General features: G+C 41.4%; 1 protein-coding gene across 6 annotated transcripts; it reads left to right on the forward strand.

Annotated features, from left to right (window-relative positions):
* The first annotated feature begins 556 nt into the window (after positions 1–556).
* LOC137282450 (uncharacterized) lies at positions 557–21,844 on the forward strand. Of its 6 annotated transcripts, none has more exons than XM_067814201.1 (18): positions 557–694; positions 5,239–5,291; positions 6,851–6,981; positions 7,130–7,260; positions 8,716–8,851; positions 9,117–9,185; positions 9,327–9,430; positions 9,836–9,917; positions 10,076–10,243; positions 10,534–10,620; positions 10,750–10,844; positions 11,020–11,127; positions 14,044–14,104; positions 14,469–14,546; positions 15,545–15,609; positions 16,917–16,988; positions 18,481–18,650; positions 19,946–21,844. In XM_067814201.1, exons 1-18 carry the CDS (start codon positions 681–683, stop codon positions 20,197–20,199), a joined length of 1,878 nt encoding a protein of 625 aa, XP_067670302.1. In that variant the 5' UTR covers positions 557–680; the 3' UTR covers positions 20,200–21,844. The 6 variants fall into 6 exon arrangements, with proteins under 6 accessions (XP_067670302.1, XP_067670305.1, XP_067670304.1 ...); XM_067814200.1 differs by lacking the exon at positions 557–694 and adding an exon at positions 1,595–1,656; XM_067814204.1 differs by lacking the exon at positions 6,851–6,981.
* The last annotated feature ends 340 nt before the right edge of the window (positions 21,845–22,184 follow it).

Consider the following 22,184-nt stretch of genomic DNA (forward strand, 5'->3'; position numbering starts at 1 on the left):
TCCAACAACCTACCGTAACTGTCTGTATACCATCTGTCCAACAACTACCGTAACTGTCTGCACACTCTCTGTCCAGCAGTTTCTTTATCTAGACTCTCTACACCCATTCCCTCTCCTAGCCGACTTAACCAACTCTGCCTCAGGATCACGTATCCAGGTGTGACAGATAGTGCAGGTAAGAGACCAGCACCATGGACTGCGTTTACTCTAACCGTGCATCCACCAGCAGTTCCCACTCAACACAAACATAGCAACATTTGATCTCAGTTAAAACACAGACCCCCCAACTAGACTGGTCCGGACTGCACCTGAAGGGATGCGCCCTTGCCGCCTTCCAACATGTCATTTTATTCCATGCCGTTGGTGATCACGTGTTGACAGATCGCACTTGCAAAACTCTGCTTAGTCAATCAAGAAACTGATCCTTCACGAACAGATTTACATTGAATATATCACTACCACCAACATCACTTACCTCCCTTTGGTAAGTTCCTCCAATCTAACCGTTTACGAGGAAGATACTGTTCGGGTGATGCCAACTAACTGCAAAGGGCATCGGAAATGGTACCATTAAGTTAATAACAACAAACGTTGTAGCTGTTCTATATGATCTGCTCCGCAGATTGTTGACCTTGGTGCTGCCAGATACTTCAATCCAACATACATTCACCATACTGAACATGTTTACATGGAGGTAAGTGCCGCTTTCTTATGTCGTACAGACTACTTTAAAATGGCATTGGTACAATGTGTTTTAACTACGACAGGTTCACTTGGCAAAACTAATAGTCTCACACCTTTGATTCCTGCTGATTCTTAAAACGTACAGCTTAACGCGCAATAACTCACTGGATCGCCGAGAACTGAGGGTAATATACAGGACTGCAGATTGAATACTTTACGTTCGCTGGGAATACATTAGGATGCTGCCATTATTTCAAAGGCTTCGACATTCTTTTAAACAAAAATGGAATATAGAAAGAATCTCAAGGTTGTTTTGCAAACATGAAAAACACGAGAAAGTTGATCCCGCGCAAAGTGTATCCAGATGTCACACTGACTGCTTTGCCGTCCGACAACAACACTACTGTTATGTAACACCACCCGCAGCCGTTACGTTCTAAATGTTACCCAGTAGTGTGAAGTAACTACTTCCGTAATTAGTGTACCAGTTTGGCACATCTACAAGAATTCAACCTCTCGTCAGTGATGGGTCTCATGCTGAGAATTCTTTCGCTGACTTGGAACAAGAACTAGGAGCCATGGAATGGTTATTTTGTATTCATCCCAAATGTTGATTCAAAGTTGCTAGATATACTGTCACTCAGCAGAAGTTGGGATATTATCTCATTTGAGCATTTATACTCAAAAGGCAAAAGTTATTGTGACATCGAATATTTTCATTGGTAGTCTTGAAAATCAGTTGAAGCTTAGCAAAAAGGCGCTAACATGCAACTGGTATTCGAAAATACAGTTGGTATTCGAATTGCTAGAAATTTACGAAGAGCAAAACATAATCGTGAGGAAATCAGAGGTACAAGTCTGGAACAAGCCCGAGATGCCTCTTTAGGAAAATGACACATGGAGAGCAATAGGCATGCTTCGAGGAGTCGCCTTTCTTCACCAAATCGCTGATGGCTGGACCCATAAACACAGGTAAACTTTCCGTATTGTACAGGGGCGTTAAAGGTCACATGCAACAACAAATGCAACATAATTAAAACACCATTATCACTTATTCATGACATATAATATACATTGCTGCTTGTAAAAAAACAAACAAAATTATAAGCGTACTATCCGTAGTACGGAAGCGTATAAGGGCCACGTGAAGTTTTAGTCTCATTTTCTCCTACGTAGGAGATACTACGTGATTAGGACTACGTAGGACTTGTTATCACCTACGTAGGACTTGTTATCACCTACGTAGGACTTGTTATCACCTACGTAGGATTTAGTATCTCCTACGTAGGACTTAGTATCTCCTGTTGGAGATGCTCGATATATGTTATTATACAATAATCTGAAATGGTGAACTTAGTTCTCCCAAACACGGAAACCATTTCCTTTTTGACTTTTTCAGTCACTGTTGTAGAGATTACAGCCGTGTGTTTTATTTACTTTTAGAGTCTACAGTTATGTGTTATATTTACCACCAGGTACTGTTTACACATGAACTGATGTATAACAAAACAATTTCGTAACGCTGACAAGATTATTGTCATGCGTTCAACAAATGCTTAAACTCGGTGAACAATGGCAAATTCCTATAAAAAATTCACACCAAAACGCAGCAGTTCACATGCACGATATTTGCACATGCCTTTTGGTAGTTTGATGAATCATCCTCGTGCAACTGATCTGCATACGGTTTGCAGTTGTTTCCCCCACATAACATATAGTGGGTGTTTCAAGTGAGACTCTTGATGGGTAGTATAATTGTTGCCTATTACTTTCATGTGTTGGACCGACTGTTGTACTTTACTGCCTCGCGTTCAGTTTGCCCTGTTGTTACGCGTTGCAGTTAGTTCACTGATGCGTGTAGCACTTTGTTACATGTTTCTATTATGCCCTGGACATTTCAGAGGTTTAACATTAGTTATAATCTGCCTGCACAGACGTGTCTATCGGTGGCAATCTATGCGTACTTATATATTTATACTTATACAAATAACTATAATGACAATCTTTTGCAATTCCGCATTGCTTTACGCCGCATTCAACACTTTTCCACCAAAGTGGAAGCAATTAAGAAAAAATAGACCGCAAACGAGCGTTATCTGACCCAACATAGCCTCATATGAAGACAAGCAAAACTTTCGGAGGACGTGTCACATGAGAAACTTTTGCCCCTCCTCTGTCTGTGTGTGCGTGCCTGTGTGTATCTGTGTGTGAGTGAGAGTGAGACTGAGAACACCCAAAACTGCAATTAGATCAAGGTCCACGTCACCCAAATATAACACACACACACACACACACACACACACACACACACACACACACACACACACACACACACACACACACACACACACACACAATAACGTGCATTTCTACTATCTAACGTCCTGCATACCCAAACATTTCTCAATTTAATAACCACACTTCATAATCCGAACCTTTAAAATGATACATTAAGTACTCCGTGGCAGATAGTATGTCCTACGTAGGAGATAGTGACACCAAAAAACATTTTTCACCGTGGTCCTAATACGCTTCCGTACAATCGCGGTTTAAAGGTGCAATATTTTATACTTGGGCTTACTTCACTCGAAACGAAGCTCTCGGGAGTCCTAGCCCAGTCATAGCGGGTGGCTGTGCACCCAAATGAAACGACGACTTCCGATTGGCTGGTTATTTGCTGATACGCTGAGGGTTCATTGTGTGTACAGTGTGTATCTGTTTCATGGGCATTTTAGAAGTATGGTGAGTCACAAGAAAGTAAGATTCTTTATGGATAACAACTTCTTCTATTGTACTTGATGCTCCGTTTCAGTATGGATTCATATACCGTTGTCAAACAAAATACACTATAAAAAGAAGTTGTTATCCATAAAGAAGTATATAGAGATGTTGGGTTTTGTAAATACATCTATTCTGAATTTGTGTTCGATCTTATCAAAAATCACCTCAGTAGAGATGGTGAACTACTGCGTGGCTGGAATCTGCCATTCGTCCAAGTATAAAACAGGACTTGAAACTGACAGGAGTTTGCACCGGTTTCCGTCAGATCCAGTCATCCGTGTAAAATGGATGTAGTTTGTTTGCAACCCCAAAAATATAAAAACATGTCATGTGTATATGTATTACACTTGCCTTATTGCATAAGGCGGCAGAGACAGAACTCGGGTGCACTAGTCATAAATCAGTTTATTTTGTCTTTATTTTTTTTATTTATTTTTTTGTTTTGTTTTGTTTTGTTGGGGTTTTTTTGTTTGTTTTTTTTGTGTTTTTTTTGTTTGTCTGTTTTTGTTTTTTTTGGGGGGGGTGTGTGTTTTTGTTTTTTTTGTTTTTGGTAACGAGTTGTTAATCTACTTGTTTGTGTACACAACCAAGATTAGAATACTGCTCATCTCTCAAGCGGGCAAGCATACTGTCTCAAGCTCCACGAATCTATTCACTGCGCATGCGTTACGATCGCAACGCAGCACGGCTGTTGAAACCATTTTTTTTTACCCCAGCGCTGGGGGAAATTTAGTGTATCGTTTGAACTCTGATTTCGCGGGCATTTCTTTCATCGCGTTTTTTCAACTTTTTAGGTTGAAATGGCACTTTTGATGATTTGCTTGGGTAAGTGCATACCGAAAGGTATCAGAATCTGCACAGTTGTATTTTACGTTGCATGTGACCTTTAAGATCTAGTCTGGGAACCGGTTGCAGCAAGGACGGCAGTCACCAGTTGTAGCAATGACACCAGACACACACTTCTACATGGAGGCGTTATAATCTGGATTAGGAAGAAGCTGTGCCGCAAGGACGCCAGATACCAGCAGGAGCTAGACATCAGCAATAAGAAAGACGCTAAACACCAGCCGTTGGAAGAACGCCAAACACCAGCTGTAGCAAGGACACAGGACACCAGCTGTAGCAAGGGCTCCAGACACCAGTTGTTACAAGGACGCCAGACACAAGCTGCAGAAAGGAGGCCTGATACCAGAAACAGCAAGGGCCCCAGATACAAAAAAGAGCAAGAATGCCGGATGCCAACAACAGCATGGGCGCCAGGTGGCAACTGCGGAATGAACGCCAGACGCCAGCATCAGCAAGGATGCCACATTCCTGCAACATCGAGGAATCCAGCCACCAGATGCAGAAAGTACGCTGATATCAGTTGTAGCAATTACTCCAGATACCAGCTGCAGAAAGGACGCCAAGTGATCGTGCCATAGAGTACTTTATCTTCCTTCATTTGCCATGGTTACTGGTAATATTTTGATTCCATGAAAATATGTGATATCTGTTCCATCTACTTTACAGATTACAAATAACAACACTGAAACCCAAAGTATTCCATAATATAATCGAAAGAGGACTAAGGGAGAATTGTACAGGGTCATTTTCATCGAGTGCTGTAACCGGGATTTGCAAAAGACTCAAAATTTACCCATTTCCCTTCAAACGTAAATCAAACATAACAGATTACTTAAGTCATGATTACCCACCAAAACATTACAAATATATCTTCATGTGTTACATTGAGATGCAAACGTTGACCTGATTCTACTGTGTTCATTGCAGACTGCTATATGCTCTACTGGTATCGGGCCTCACGATGTACACACGCATTCGAGGTGAGTTAGGGCATGATGATGTTATGGTGTATAAGAGTGTATCGGATTGAAGTGTATTGGCGTGGCTGTGTGGCACTAAGCGTGTGGTAACAAGTATGGTAGTGTCTGTATGGTGTCACTGTTGTTAGTGTAGTAGTGTGTGAGTGTGACAATATATTGTGGTGTCACTGTTATAGTGCAGTAGTTTTGGAGTGTTGCAGTATACAGTGTTGTTACTGTTGTCTTGTATTACTGTTGGAGCGTGACAGTGTATATAGTGGAGTCACTGTTGTAGTGTAGTAGTGTTGTGTTGGAGAGTGGCATTGTAGTGGCGTCACTGTTGTAGTGTAGTATTGTTGTCCTGGAGTATGACAGTGTATAGTGGTGTCACTGTTGTAGTGTAGGAGTGTTGTGTTGGAGCGTGACATTATAGTGGCGTCACTGTTGTAGTGTAGTAGTATTGTGTTTGAGCATGACAGTGTATAGTGGTGTAACTGTTGTAGTGTAGTAGTGTTGTGTTGGAGTGTGACAGTGTAGTGATGTCACTGTTGTAGTGTTGTAGTATTGTGTTGGAATATGACATTGCAGATGCATCACTGTTGTAGTGTAGTAGTGTTGTGTTGGAGTGTGACATTGTATAGTGATGTCACTGTTGTAGTGTAGTAGTGTTGTGTTGGAATGTGACATTATAGTGGCGTCACTGTTGTAGTGTAGTAGTGTTGTGTTGGAGTGTTACCTTATAGTGGCGTCACTAGTACTGTTGTAGTGTAGTAGTGTTGTGTTGGAGTGTTACCTTATAGTGGCGTCACTGTTGTAGTGTAGTAGTGTTGTGTTGGAGAGTGACATTGCAGTTGCATGACTCTTGTAGTGTAGTATTGTTGTGTTGGAATGTGACATTATAATGGCGTCACTGTTGTAGTGTAGTAGTGTTGTGTTGGAGTGTTACCTTATAGTGGCGTCACTGTTGTAGTGTAGTAATGCTGTGTTGGAGTGTGACAGTGTAGTGGCATCACTGTTGTAGTGTTGTAGTATTGTGTTGGAGGGTGACATTGCAGATGCATCACTGTTGTAGCGTCGTAATGTTGTGTTTGAGTGTGACATTGTATAGTGATGTCACTGTTGTAGTGTAGTAGTGTTGTGTTGGAGTGTTACCTTATAGTGGCATCACTGTTGTAGTGTAGTAGTGTTGTGTTGGAGAGTGACATTGCAGTTGCATGACTGTTGTAGTGTAGTAGTGTTGTGTTTGAGTGTGACGATGTATAGTGATGTCACTGTTGTAGTATAGTAGTGTTGTGTTGGAGTGTGACATTATAGTGGCGTCATTGTTGTAGTGTAGTAGTGTTGTGTTGGAGTGTGAGAGTATATAGTGGTATTATTGTTTCAGTGTAGTAGTGTGAAGATTTTGAGAATATAATAGATGGTGGCGTTGTGGTAGTATCAACGTGTGCAGTTCAAACTGTTTTTTAATAAGTACATTTGCCATGTATATTCAGATACATTATTTCTGTAGTCGGGACTGCAAATGGGACGCAATTGCAAGCTGTGATTGTTCAGTCCTGTTCGGTACTCTGTGTGTTCAGGCGATGCCGGTACAGCACTCAACAAACTTTACAAGGACTTCCACTCATGGCGGTTGGAGGATACCCCTCAGTTTGCTACCTTCGGTGAGAGCCTCCGGGACTACAGTATATCACGGATGACACAGAGACGCGTAAGTCAAGCTTATAGGAGGGTATGGTAGCTGACGCTTTATCCATGCCTAATCTGGTGTCGGTAGTCCACGTTATCCTAGTCCCTATTTTTTTCCATATCGTAAATAATTAACAATGTTGTTGAGACTGTAATATTCATTGTTCCAGAATACAGCGCAGAAATTCCTAGAGAACCTTGAGCAGACTGACCTAGGCGAACTGTCTGACTCCGACTTGATTCATTATCGGATCCTGAAACAGGCGTTGACCACGTACATTAAAGGCTTCAAGTGGAGCAGGTGGGTAGGACAGTGAGTGAATGTAGTTTTTCGCCTCTTCAGCAGTATTCAAGCAATCTCAGGGCGGTGGAAGGACAAAATAATCATGCATGTAACAGGGCACTCCGTCACCAAACCAATGTGTGTTCAAGGGTATTCCGTCATTTCGTCATACACATGACCTGTATCCAAGTGTACCCCATCATGCACTAGACAGTATTGCGTGTCTGTGCATCTAAGTGTCCTCAATCATATACTAAACGATAACCGTATCTCTATATCCAAAGGCATTCCCTCTTTCACAAAGCACTAACTCGTATCTGTGCATCTGGTAAATCCTGGCATCCACAAAACAGTGTTGATTCCAACCATCCACAGTTTTCAAAGCATCAATATGCCACCATAGAACTTATCCAAATCACAATGAAACTTGTTATCTGCATTAATTAACCCTCAAAGAATAATAATGATATAACATACATAAACGAAATGCTTTTGGATCATTTGAGTCATTTGCAGTCATTTTCAAGATCCTGACATACATATGCGTCGCATTTGTATCAATAATCTTGAGCAGTATGCTTCAACCACGACAACTGTCCTAGAACTACTTCTTGGAGGCTGTATCGGAGGTTGAATCAAACTTTTCCTCTCTAACTGAGGACTGGTTGTGTACTGGAGGATCTGTGGGGTATCCTGCGACCCAATATGTGCTCTGTGGGACTGACGTCTGCACTCCGGATGTGCCCAGGTAGAGTTGCTACCGTATCTTTGCTCATGAAATCACCAACAACACGTGCAAGAAGCATTGTACTGCCGTGTTCATGGGACTGTGTTCATGGGACTGTGTTCAGGGGATGGTCGTCGAAATGTGGTACAACAATCCCACTTTTTTGCGACTTAGGACCGGTGTTAACACTTGACAGACTTAGGACCGGTGTTAACACATGACATGAACGGAAAACCCTGTGGTTCTGTGAAAGGCTGTGTCCGGTGTAGTAGTCTTCGTTTGTTTGCTACTGCTTCTGGCCAATCAATTATTAGACGATGGATGACAACCAACATCTCCTGCCCTCAATGACAAACAAGCATTCCGCATATCAATAACATGCCATATTTGAGGAATTATCAGTTCGGAGGATCGAATGCTGCTTATCAGCAACGATTCCATTTCATTTGATTTTCCAAGTTATCGAGCTGTGATGATTGACTTGATATTTGCTCTGATCGTGGCTCGCGCATATCTAAAATCAGTGTTTGGTGGGTCACAAACAAGTATAGTTATGATGTGAATAGAAATGGCTTTATGGGGGTTAGAATTACAGGTGGGGCAATGTTTCTGTATATTAATTATGGGTTCGTATATTCTATTGTTGTTGCATTCGATGACTGTGACAGAGAATTAAGTGCTTCTGTGAAGTACAACTAGTGCACAAGGACTATTACTTCCATATATATATAATGCTCATTCTGCAGATTCGGGTTACTAAATCCTCTCGACTTCCTGAAGGGTATACATCTAGACCCGGATCAGGTGATGCAAGACGAACCTTTCCTTACCCGTGCAGACTATGAGAACTTCATCGTCCGTCTTCAGAATACCCCACACCAGGTCTGTTGTCATGGTAACAATCTAAGGGAAACATCTGGTTACCTTTACGTCAATGCTTTCAGTGATAACGTTTCTTGTTATTTTAGGTTCTGTATAATACGACGGAAACACGGTTTTTCACACAATGAATGTCTCACAGCTCTGGCTGTTGTCGACGTCCGTGGGAGTCTTTGTCTCAGCATATATTGATTTTCACAGTTCCGATAATTGTTCGGTATACACCATGAAGATGAGCTAAAGATACGGGTACTGTTGTGTTTGACAGGTCGACCAGTACATTGAGCTGTACAAATCAGCAATGACAATGAACGGGACATCATCCAATTCGTCAGTGGCAAGTACAATTAGTTACATTTAAAAAATAAAATCAGTTGTGATATAATATAAAGTACACATCTCACGGCATTAATAGAAAAATATCTACAACTATATTTGTTATTGGAGAAGCAATGGCGATCTGTTGGATTGCCTGCAGGATCACGTGACAACAGAGCCGTTGGTCCTGGACCCGGAACAGTCAGTCTTATACCACCCATTCGCAGCCCTACTTCAAGAACTGCCAATGGATATACAAGTCAAGTAAGTCTGGCCTTCGTCAGTGCCCTTATCCGAGATACATTTGTCAATTTTAAATATGTTACAGTAATTGAATCTGATAATTTGCGAAACATTGCGTTGAGGACTAAAGTCTTATGCCGGCTTTACAGAACTATTGCACCAAGATGACCAAGGCCGGCGTTTTTATCAGGTGCCTGCAAATCAAAGCCGTGAACTCCATGGTACAAAGTGTAGCATTCTGTGATGTTCCAGTCATCATTTATAGCCTTTTAACGATAAAACGCTGAATGCCCTGTCGTTTGCTGATTCATACAATTACAGAAATAATGCTTCACCCAACAATGAAGAACTTTCATCCTAGTTTTCTTATGATGATGATGATGATGATGATGATGATGATGAAACGTACATTCTTCATTTTCAAAGAAGGGGTTTAAGAGGGAGAGCGCACGAGGCAATCCGAGGTGTACTTACAGCATTGTACCATTGGAAGGCATTCCTGGAAAAAGTAAATTGCAGTTTAGCACGTTTGTGTTTCTGTTAATTTCTTCTTTGATTTTAATACGAAATATGTAATAACTTCATGATATTTCCAGAAATATTTAGACAACTGTTTGAAGCGACATCGAAGTTGGAATATGCTTGCTTTGATATCTCGTCTTGCAGGAACATATCCCAAACACGAGGCCAAAAACGGGTGTGGGGTCTTATCTCTTCGATCTGGACTATTACAAAGTATGTCTCGAATGGCATCTGTCCATAGACATAAGTCCAGAGAGGGTTCATCAGATAGGGCTGCAGGAGGTGGAGCGGATCAAAGGACTGATGGAGAAGGTGAGGCATAACGAGGTGATAAAGACGACAAAACAACATAGTCTGGAGCTGATACAGAAGGTGGGCTGTGACTACTGGGTTGGAAGAGGGTGGTGCTGATGCTCAACGTGAGGCGTGACTACTGGGTTGGAAGAGGGTGGTGCTGATGTTCAACATGAGGTATGCTAACTGGGTTGGAAGAGGGCGGTGCTGGTGTTCATTTTGAGGTAATCCAACTGGGTTTGGGAAGGCGGTAGTGATGTACAACTAAATAGTGGTCTGATGTTCTGAAAGAAAGATTTCCTCTCCAGGTTATGGCAAGACAGAATTTCAGTGGATCGGTTGGTGAATTCTTTGCAATGTTTGGGAACAGGACGTCTCTGAATCTGCAAACAAAGGTAGGTTTTGTCATAGATGTCCCACGATGCCATATATATTGCATCATATTGGTAGTACATAACCAAGATTGTACATAACTCGTCACAAGGTTAAGGTTTGATGTACGAGATCTGTCAACCTGCCCACAGGAGGAACTGCTGGAAACATACCAGAAAATTGTGAATGAGCGTGTGAAGCCCAGACTGCCTGAAATGTTCAAGAATATCCCTGATCTACCATTAGAGTAAGTTCGAACACTTTGTTGCAGCTTTAGATTAGTATCGTATAACTGACATCACATTTAAGAAATATTTTGCCAAAGCAGTCTACTTGATCCGTTGACTAGATCTAATGCACAAAATGTTGGCATTTCCACGGGTATGACTAAATGTTTGCTGCACTTTGTAAATGTGCTTCAGCGTGAAGGCCATGGAGGGCGATGGTCCATTGGCAATGTACAGGCCCATGTCTACAGATGGATCGAGGTCCGCTACATTCTACGTAAATGTACGTCGATTTGAAGAAAGGTATGTGTGGCTGGCTAACTCTGTGACTTTTCACAGACGTTCTCGTTTCTAATGTTTATATCGGAATCATATTGACTGTCCACTCTTATCTGCTGTTGATAACGTCAGGTGTACATGAAGTATTGGGTCTGTCGCCAAACAACAGTGTTACTAAGAGAGGAAACACATTTTTAAATTCTTTGATAAGTATGGTTCGAATTAACCAAATAGACATGAGAGGCCTACGTCATGTCCAGCCGTCCGTTCAACCTTAACATCCAGGTGTGTTCGTCGATGGTCAATATTGTGGGTCCCCTGACAACATTGGTGTATGTGGGTTAAGTTAGCATAGGAATACACATCATCTGTCATACTGTGTAGTATGTTAACCGAGGAATACATATCATCTGGCATACTGTGTTGTATGTTAACACAGGAATACACATCATCTATCATATTGTGTTGTACGTTAACATATGAATACGCATCATCTGTCATACCGTGTTGTACGTTGACATATGAATACACATCATCTCTCATACAGTGTTGTATGTTAAGATGGGAATACATATCATATGTCATACTGTGTTGTATGTCAAGATAGGAATACACATCATCTCTCATACTGTTTTGTGTGTTAACACAGGAATACATATCATCTGTCATACTGTGCTGTATGTCAACATAGGAATACGATTGTTCATACTGCATGTTTTGTGTTAACATAGGAATGCATGTCATCTGTCACACTGCGTGTAGTATGTCATCATAAGATTATATATCATTGGTGATATCTTGTGTTGTATATTGACACTGGAATACATTTACTGGGTCAGACGGCTTTTTCAGAAAGTGGGGTGTGGACACTTTCTGAGAAAAAATGAGGGGGTGCATATTTCATTTACACCCGAATTCCAATGACCATTTAACAAAATTTCACACACACACACACACACACACACACACACACACACACACACACACACACACACACACACACACACACACACACACACACACACACACACATCTGGATCCGACTATGCATACTGTGTTTAAATATGTTAATATAGAAATACAAATTCATCTGTCATACCCTGTGTCGTATGTTAACATGGAGACACAAATCATGGGTCATACAGTGTGTTGTCTGTTAACATAGGAATATATTTCATCTCTCATCCTTCATCTGTTTGTATGTTACCAAAGCAATACAAATGATCTGTTCTTTGCTGACACAAGGGTATGATTACGCGATACCATATAGAAAGTGGTCAAATGCAACATATGTCAAATATGGGATAGCACTTTCTTGGTAAAGTAGAAATTCTAGTATTATTTTGGGTTGAGTCCCATCCGGGATTCGAACCCGCACCCTCAGAGTCAGGCACCTAATCGCCAGCACACAAAGTCAGCCGCCTAGCCCGCTCAGCCACAACGACATCTTCTAATCATGTCCTCTGTGTTGACACAGTGGTATACTGCAACTTCTAACCATGTCTTCTTTGCTGACACAGGGGTATATTGCATCATCTTCTAACCATGTCCTCTGTGTTGACACAGGGGTATACTGCATCATCTTCTAACCATGTCCTCTGTGTTGACACAGGGGTATACTGCATCGTCTTTTAAGCATGTCTTCTGTGTTGACACAGGGGTATACTGCATCGTCTAATAACCATGTCTTCTGTGTTGACACAGGGGTATACTGCATCTTCTAATAACCATCTCTTCTGTGTTGACACAGGAGTATACTGCATCTTCTTCTAATCATGTCCTCTGTGTTGACACAGGAGTATACTGCATCTTCTTCTAATCATGTCCTCTGTGTTGACACAGGAGTATACTGCATCTTCTTCTAATCATGTCCTCTGTGTTGACACAGGAGTATACTGCATCTTCTTCTAATCATGTCCTCTGTGTTGACACAGGAGTATACTGCATCTTCTTCTAATCATGTCCTCTGTGTTGACACAGGGGTATACTGCATCTTCTTCTAATCATGTCCTCTGTGTTGACACAGGAGTATACTGCATCTTCTTCTAATCATGTCCTCTGTGTTGACACAGGAGTATACTGCATCTTCTTCTAATCATGTCCTCTGTGTTGACACAGGAGTATACTGCATCTTCTTCTAATCATGTCCTCTGTGTTGACACAGGAGTATACTGCATCTTCTTCTAATCATGTCCTCTGTGTTGACACAGGAGTATACTGCATCTTCTTCTAATCATGTCCTCTGTGTTGACACAGGAGTATACTGCATCTTCTTCTAATCATGTCTTCTGTGTTGACACAGGGGTATACTGCATCTTCTTCTAATCATGTCCTCTGTGTTGACACAGGAGTATACTGCATCTTCTTCTAATCATGTCCTCTGTGTTGACACAGGAGTATACTGCATCTTCTTCTAATCATGTCCTCTGTGTTGACACAGGAGTATACTGCATCTTCTTCTAATCATGTCTTCTGTGTTCACACAGGAGTATACTGCATCTTCTTCTAATCATGTCCTCTGTGTTGATACAGGGGTATACTGCATCTTCTTCTAATCATGTCCTCTGTGTTGACACAGGAGTATACTGCATCTTCTAACCAAGTCTTCTGTGTTCACACAGGGGTATACTGCATCTTCTTCTAATCATGTCTTCTGTGTTGACACAGGGGTATACTGCATCTTCTAACCAAGTCTTCTGTGTTGACACAGGGGTATACTGCATCTTCTTCTAATCATGTCTTCTGTGTTGACACAGGGGTATACTGCATCTTCTTCTAAGCATGTCTTCTGTGTTGACACAGGGGTATACTGCATCTTCTTCTAATCATGTCCTCTGTGTTGATACAGGGGTATACTGCATCATCTTCTAATCATGTCTTCTGTGTTGACACAGGGGTATACTGCATCATCTTCTAATCATGTCTTCTGTGTTGACACAGGGGGACGTACGTCATGATGCCTATCACGCTGCATGAATCAATACCCGGACATCATCTTCAGGTAATGTACGTCATGATGCCTATCACGCTGCATGAATCATTACTCGGACACCACCTTCAAGTAATGTACGTCACACGGACGCGAAATGTTACCGCAGTTTGTCATTACTCAGATGCAGAAAGGAAACCACACGTAGTGTCAGTTTAGCCCATGCTCTCAGGAATTACTGAATGTAATTACTGAAGTGTGTTTTAAGCATGTTGCACGTCACCGTCATATAACAGCGTTTCAGCTGAACGTAAGAGTTCATCCATGATCTGTGTTGGACATTGCAGTTAGATCAAAAGCAGGATGAAACTGAGACTCGAGTGGTAGGTATGAGCGTATATCCCGTGATGTCTCAACACACTTCCTTTAATTACAGGCCAGCTACGAGCTGAAAGCGATCCCAAGAAATATCCGGCACAAGTTTCACTTCCCCTTCTACACAGTCTATACTGAGGTAGGAAATGTCATCACTTGCCATTGGACCTGCACATGCTCTACATATATGTTCGCCCTGGAACTGACGTACAGGGTAGTCTACATCAGAATGTTCCTACCGTATGTCCAACCACTACCCTCCATGGGCCAGACTTTCTTCAGCCAAATGGAACACCTCACCAATCACTTGAATGAAACATGTCAAGCAACCTCTCACCTGTTCGTGTTGACAGGTTTCCCCTGATTACAAATGACTTTTCGTAGAGCCAATGTGTTGGACCCTATACTGTGTGCAGGTGAGTTCTGTATGCTCATAAAATACAGGAGATACTTTATGAAGGTTAGTACCGAAAAGGTGAAGTGGCTGTTATATACGGGTTAAACTATACAAAAGTCAGTACATTATTGTCCAGGCGATTGTTATACACAGGGTGAAAGATAGCGTTCGACAGAGTTCTGAATTGTATTGTTTAGGTGATTGTTATACACAGAGTAAACTATGCAGAGAGTAGTACTGCAGTTTTTAGTCGATTTTTCTATATAAGGTAAACTATCCAGAGGCTAGTACGGTATTGTTTAGGACTGTGTTATACACGGGGTAAACTATACAGAGGCCAGTACGGTATTGGTTAGGCCTGTGTTATACACGGGGTAAACTATACAGAGGCCAGTACGGTATTGTTTAGGACTGGTTATACATGGGGTAAACTATGCAGAAGTCTTACTTTATGGTGTAGGCGATTGTTAGGCAGAGAGTACGTAAGAGGAAAATATTACAAAGCGATACTACTGTGCGAAAGTGTGCCTCCTGACTGGGGTGCAGCTGAACGGAGTCAGGCATGCATATTTTGTACGAGAGGTGTTCCCGCTGGGACACGACTGGTTTACCCTTGTCGATGACACCTAAGTTTCAGTGATCCATTCTCACCTAACTGTCACCGCAAGCCGATACCGTCTCAATGCATAATATAGGCTTATTATTGTTTGACGAAGAAGATTACTATATATTTACCGCAGGGCTGGGCAACGTACGCCGAATCACTCGGAGAAGAACTTAATCTCTATCATGACGTCACTACACTGTGAGTATACAGTCATGCAGTCTGAAGTTTTGTATTGCCTTTTCTTCTAGTGGTTCTCCAATTTCCCTTATTACAAACGAAAGGAAAGTAACTTTGCTTGTTGCACTATTTTCTTATTGTACTGAGTGTCCTTTGGTTTACCATCATTTACAACGGAGTATGTGAATGAGTGAGTGAATATGGCTTTACGCCGCTTTTAGCAATAGTCTAGGAAGATGACGGTTGAGGATTCTACCCATGTAGAGAATCAAACCCATAACATCAGCGTAACACAGCGAAACTTTATGGTAGTCCCTTAATGAGAAATCAAAAGAATATGCAAACGTTAGAGGATTATACAAAATGTTTCAGAGAAACAAAATGCATGCACAGGAGTCATAGGATAAAAATACGAGATTTCCCTGGGCTTCCGATGGGCGAAACAGCCCCTGTCGATCATGCGTGGAATCCACCAGGAAAAAGGACAACACAAAACCTTTGACCACTTAAATTCCAGCTAAAGCTGTGGATTCAGAAACAGGTTTAAAAAATATAATGAAATGTCAGAGGGACGAATTCGTAAGTATGTGTGGGTGTTCATACCAACTGTATGAACCTCATCTTACTGACCAGCTGCTGCTCCTGGTATGAAAGGTCATCTGTCACACCATACGCAATTACTAGTACGGAGATTGTACACCACTTGTAACACAAACAACAATGGCTAGTACTGGTGTTGTACGCCACGTGTAACACAAACAACAATGGCTACTACTGGTGTTGTACGCCACCTGTAACACAAACAACAATGGCTAGTACTGGTGTTGTACACCACCTGTAACACAAACCACAATGGCTAGTACTGGTTTTGTGGCCACCTGTAACACAAACCACAATGGCTAGTACTGGTGTTGTACACCACCTGTAGCACAAACCACAATGGCTAGTACAGGTGTTGTGGCCATTTGTCACAGCAAGGGAAAGCTCTAGTCCTGGTGTTGTGGCCACCTGTAACACAAACCACAATGCCTAGTACTAGTGTTGTACACCACCTGTAACACAAACTACAATCGCTAGTACAGGTGTTGTGTCCACCTGTAACACAAACCACAATGGCTAGTACTGGTTTTGTGGCCACCTGTAACATAAACCACAATGGCTAGTCCTGGTGTTGTGGCCATTTGTCACAGCAAGGAAAAGCTCTAGTCCTGGTGTTGTGGCCACCTGTCACACCAACCACACTGGCTAGTACAGGTGTTGTGGCCAACTGTCACAGCAAGGACAGTGGCTAGTGCTTGCGATGTTCTCTACATACCATGTTGTTTCAGCATGGGGAGGTACATTCTAGAGATGGTGCGGGCGTGCAGACTGGTCGTGGATACGGGACTACATCATTATGGGTAAGCTAGAGTATGCTTTGTGTGCTTTTGATAAATCTGTCGTTATGTACCACTGGCAGACACGAAACGATTTATTTGGAACAGATTATGGCTTTGTGCAAATTAGAGTGCGATGATACTGTTTTATAAAGGTCACTTTTTAAATTAGTTTAAAATTAGTCTTAGCTGTCGTAAAAAAACAACTTTTATGCTGACATTATTGTAGCTATTGAAAGGATGTAGCTAGCAGGGAGTCATTATCACTATAAAAAGAAACAGGTAGGAGGGGTCATCTAAAAAACAAAACCAAAACAGGTGTCATTATTATTACACAATGCCATTTAGAAAGTGGTCAAATGCAACATATGCCATTTTGGATTTCACTTTCTTATTAAAGTACAAATGTTAGTACTTTTGGGGGGTTGAGTCAACTGGTGCAGGTTCGAATCCTGGATTGGACTAAAAGAAATACTAGAATTTGTACAGTCTAGACTACCAGTTGTCCGACTTCCATTTTTTGTGGAAGTCACGGTGGCTGAGCGGGCTAGGCGGCTGACTTTCTGTGCTGGCGATTAGGTGCGAGTTCGAATCCCGGATGGGACTCAGTCCCAAAAAGTACTAGAATTTCTACTTTACTAAGAAAGTGAAATCCCAAATATGACATATGTTGTCGGACAGTTGTCGCAGACGAGTCGTGTTGGCGGATAGAGATATCGGCTGAGATATGATAATCCTTTAGGCAAATTAAACTGGGGAAATACTCGACGTATGATAACAATTTACAAATGATATCCAATCATATCGGTCTCCGGGTGGTCACCTGTATATTTTGAGTTATTTTTTTATTTAATACGATGCTTTTCTGTGGGTATCAGGTATCATATCTTAACAGAAACTTCATTACAGAATTACATGAGGCATATTCAATAAACATGAAAAAGCACAAAATATCTTTGAGATGGTCCCTTGCGTCAGTCGGCAGCGAAGGCATTTCATGTCAGGTGAGTCGACTTTCCGTCGTCACACCTGGCTGAGCGACCTCATTGCTATCTATGGTCTGATATATTTTTTGTTCAGCAGCTAGTCGTATTTTACCCGATTTTACGAGTAAACCTGCTTTTCTGGATAACCTTACGTATCCCACTGAATACCCAGTTAGGCCGAAGTGAGTTATTTCGACATGTGCTATTTGCAGTTGTCTAAATATGAGTGATACAGACTAACAACCGGAAAACAGTTGTTGGGTTTTTTTCTATTTCCAACGGTTCTTTAGTGTATTGTTGGTTGTTATGTAAGCCTGTAAGCTGGACCAAATCCAGAAACCCCTGGTCATGGTTTAAATCTATGACATAACTCGACTACACTTCTAAATCTGTCAGCACCTTATGACTAACGTCCTGACGGTAACAGACGGCGTCACTTTGTGTGTCCCTCATCTACCCACTCACTCACAACAGCAATCACGATATCTTAACTTGATGATTGAACACGATAATTGAACCCTTTGTATCAGGTGGAGCCAGGAAGAGGCCATACAGTACATGCTCAACTACACAAGCCTACCAAGGACGGATATAACCAAAGAGGTCGACCGATATATCGCGTTGCCAGGTCAGGCATGCGCATACAAGATCGGCGAAATCAAAATCAGAGAGTTACGGAAGAGGGCAGAGGATGCGTTAGGTAAGTAACCTGACTATTGTTTGGACATTCAGACATAAGGCGTATTTCGCACACGATGTGGGAACCTTTATGCATCTAAACCGCTATTGCACAAAGATATTGGTCAGGTAATGTTATTATACAGTTAATGAGCTTTCTACACGATGGCTGCAATGAGTTGTTGTGGTTTGTAACCTTAGACAAGATGTGTGTCAGGCGACATTATGTTATAACAACGATTTGTAGATGTTTGTTAGGCGACACGATGTTATAACTACGATTTATAGATGTTTGTTAGGCAATGTATGATGTATGGTTGTTTGTCATTCGACATCATTATATTACCAAAGTTTTATAACGTTCGACAAGATGTTTGTCAGGCGATGGTATAATACCGTTTTATAAATGTTTGTTGGGCGATGTTGTTAAAACAAAGTTTAATCGCGTTCGACACGGTGTCGACACGACAGTCAAACTGCACCTGCTTATATATCGGAGGAACGCGTAGCAGTTGTAAATTGTTGTCACCATTATCCCTTTGTTATTTCATGGGTTGTTCCTGGTTGACACAATATTCTCATAAATTGCCTAATGTATGTCTGACTGAAACCGGACGGTGGTAATAAAAACGCAAAGGCTACCGTTTCATTTAGCCAGAAGCATTTCAGATTGACCGCCGACTTGTTTGTGAGGTTATAATTAAGTGGTCAGCTTGTCAATCAGGAAGTGGCATGCAGCCGGTAACTCCAGTGCAAACAGTCATCTATTGTCTACAGTATGTCTATCCGTCTATGCATGTATTTTACAGCCTAAGTGGGTTACTTCGTTTGTAAGAACGAAACATTGCAATATAGGTATATTTGTGAATTCTTATACATTTTGAATATTATAGTAATTACGCGTGAAATATTTTCACTATAACAAATGTTTTTCGGACGATGTTGTTTGAACAGTGTTTTATAGCGTTCCTGTAGATGTTTGGCAGTGATGCTGTTACACAGGTTCATAGGTTCGACATGAAATCTGTACTCCGATGTTGTTGTTACAACGTTTGGAGCATTTGGGAAGATATATGTAAGCCATGTCATAACATTGATAAGAACTTAAAGGTATGTGTGTGTGGTGTGTGTGTGTGTGTGTGTGTGTATGTGTGTGTGTGTGTGTGTGTGTGTGTGTGTGTGTGTGTGTGTGTGTGTGTGTGTGTGTGTGTGTGTGTGTGTGTGTGTGTGTGTGTGTGTGTGTGTGTGTGTGTGGGGGGGGGGGGGGCATATGACATAAGTATATACCACATGTAAATGCAAGCTTATTGATTTCAGGTGAGGAGTTTGACATCCGAGACTTCCACTCCGTGGTGCTGGAGAATGGCCCGGTGCCCCTCACCATACTGGAGGAGATCGTGGACGACTGGATTCTTAACTACAACAACAGTTTCACCACAACTAACAATTCAGCCACAGCAGAGGAGACGTACACAAATGCCGCTTATCCTCAGTATGCCTCTGTTGTTATGGCTCTGTGTCTCTCCACACTCAGTCTCTCATTTTTGTGGTTGAGTGACTGCTTTCCCTAGCTAGCCCCCAACACCAAAACCAAAACAAAGCCCCTTAAAAAACAAAAAAGGAAAAAAGCAAAACGAACACATTTTAATATATCGAATAACGTGAGCCATGTAGGAATAATTTCATCTCATCCATGGTCATATGAAATATAAAGGCATTCTTTACCATCTACCCTTTTTCTCGACACATGGACACCGGGTGGTCTTGTGCTCCAGGGATACGCCGGCATTATGCTTAGAGATCCACACTGCTACCTTGACTCTTACAAATTCTCATGCGTGCAAACAGTGACAGTAGTCGTGTGTATGGTGTACGGTCACATAGTGCAGATATCCATCTGTATCCATATAGTGTTCTAGATAATGCCCCATTTATTCACATGATGACAACATGATGATATTGTCTCTGTCTGAAACCTAATCAGAACAGTCACGACAAAATTGCGGAAACTAACCTTATTCACATCATTCTTCACAGCTTGGCCTGTGTCTCCGTTTCGCCCAATTATATGTTTCATCTAAGTTATCAAGGTTCTTCGTTCATGGACCGATCTTAATCTCAAGACAGTTCTGACATCAGTGGTGCTCGAGCAGTTATAGATCAGGGGAAGAAACAATTTACCTCTGTATTGTCTTCGGTTATCCGATGTATACAAATACTGATCATTTATGCCAATCACGAAGAGGACATTTTCTTCATCGTTATAGAAATTGACAGAGACTCAGTGATCTGCCATTATTGAAAACTTTCCAGAACTGTTTTAGAAAATGTTTCACGCTGCTAAGAGTGAGTTGTGTGAGACCTCTCGTGCAAAATACTTTTCTTGACAATGCGTGTAACATATTGGTCTTTTGTATAAGTAATCTAGTTTTCTGGCGTAAGTTTACTTTTTTTTTCATCGCCACACCACGACCTTCCAATGCCATTATTTGTTGTTGCTTTTTCATGTGTGTTTTCCCCGAATAAGTATGATTGTTTCTGGTCATAGCTCTTTGGTTTTTTATGGCATTGTACACCATGTTTTTGATTTGTGCTATTCTGCAGGTCTCTCAGTATGTAGAGCGTGATGTGTCAGTCAGCCTTGAGTAGATATCTCTTGAAGGAACCTGCAGGAGTGTCTCAGTATAACAGTAAACGTCAAGTATGACGTGTAAAGACAGTCACAATTCACTTCTCACTACAAGTAGTATATGCAACATTGGTGTCCTCAACTGGGCGTTCATTACGAATATTCCTCTACTATTACCAATATTAAGTCATTATTTAACTCAATGATGGCACTATTTGCTTTCGTTGGATATCCCATATCTGTCATGATAGCTTCCGGGTTCAAGAACCCAGCGCATGCATCAATAAAGTGTTTCATGTGTGCCAATGACATTTGTGAAAGAGACATGGCCAGTTTGTTTAGCTCCCTATCATTACATCGCATTTGCGCCTAAAGTCATTTGAATTTATTGAAAGGCATTTCCGCCTAAAGTCATTTGAATTTATTGAAAGGCGTTCTAAGCCATGAATACTTGACACGCTTTTATTACGGATAACAACTTCATATTTATTCTTTATGCAACGCTTCGGGGCTAATTTCTATTCCTTCATCAGGTGAACAGGATGGTGGCGCAGTAGCTTGTGCCACTGTCATTGGATCCAGAACAATCTCTTCTAGAATATCTGATTATAGCTCTATTTGTACAGCAGAAGCAAACGCAATACTAACTGCTCTTAAATATATTCAAAGACATCCTGCACATAAACAGTATATAATCTTTTCTTACTCTCTTTCTTGTCTTCAGGCTATTAAAAATCTATCTTGTAAACATCCACTTTTAATACAAATGTATTGAGTTATATAATGATCTTGCTACTGGCCAATATGACATCGTCTTTTGTTGGTTACCCAGCCACGCAGGCATTTCTGGGAACACTGGCCGATTTTGCTGCTTAAGCAGCACTCAATAAATCTGTGACACCACTCCTTATTCCATACTCAGATTAC

Source organism: Haliotis asinina, chromosome 4 (assembly GCF_037392515.1).
Source record: "Haliotis asinina isolate JCU_RB_2024 chromosome 4, JCU_Hal_asi_v2, whole genome shotgun sequence".
Classification (NCBI taxonomy): domain Eukaryota; kingdom Metazoa; phylum Mollusca; class Gastropoda; order Lepetellida; family Haliotidae; genus Haliotis; species Haliotis asinina.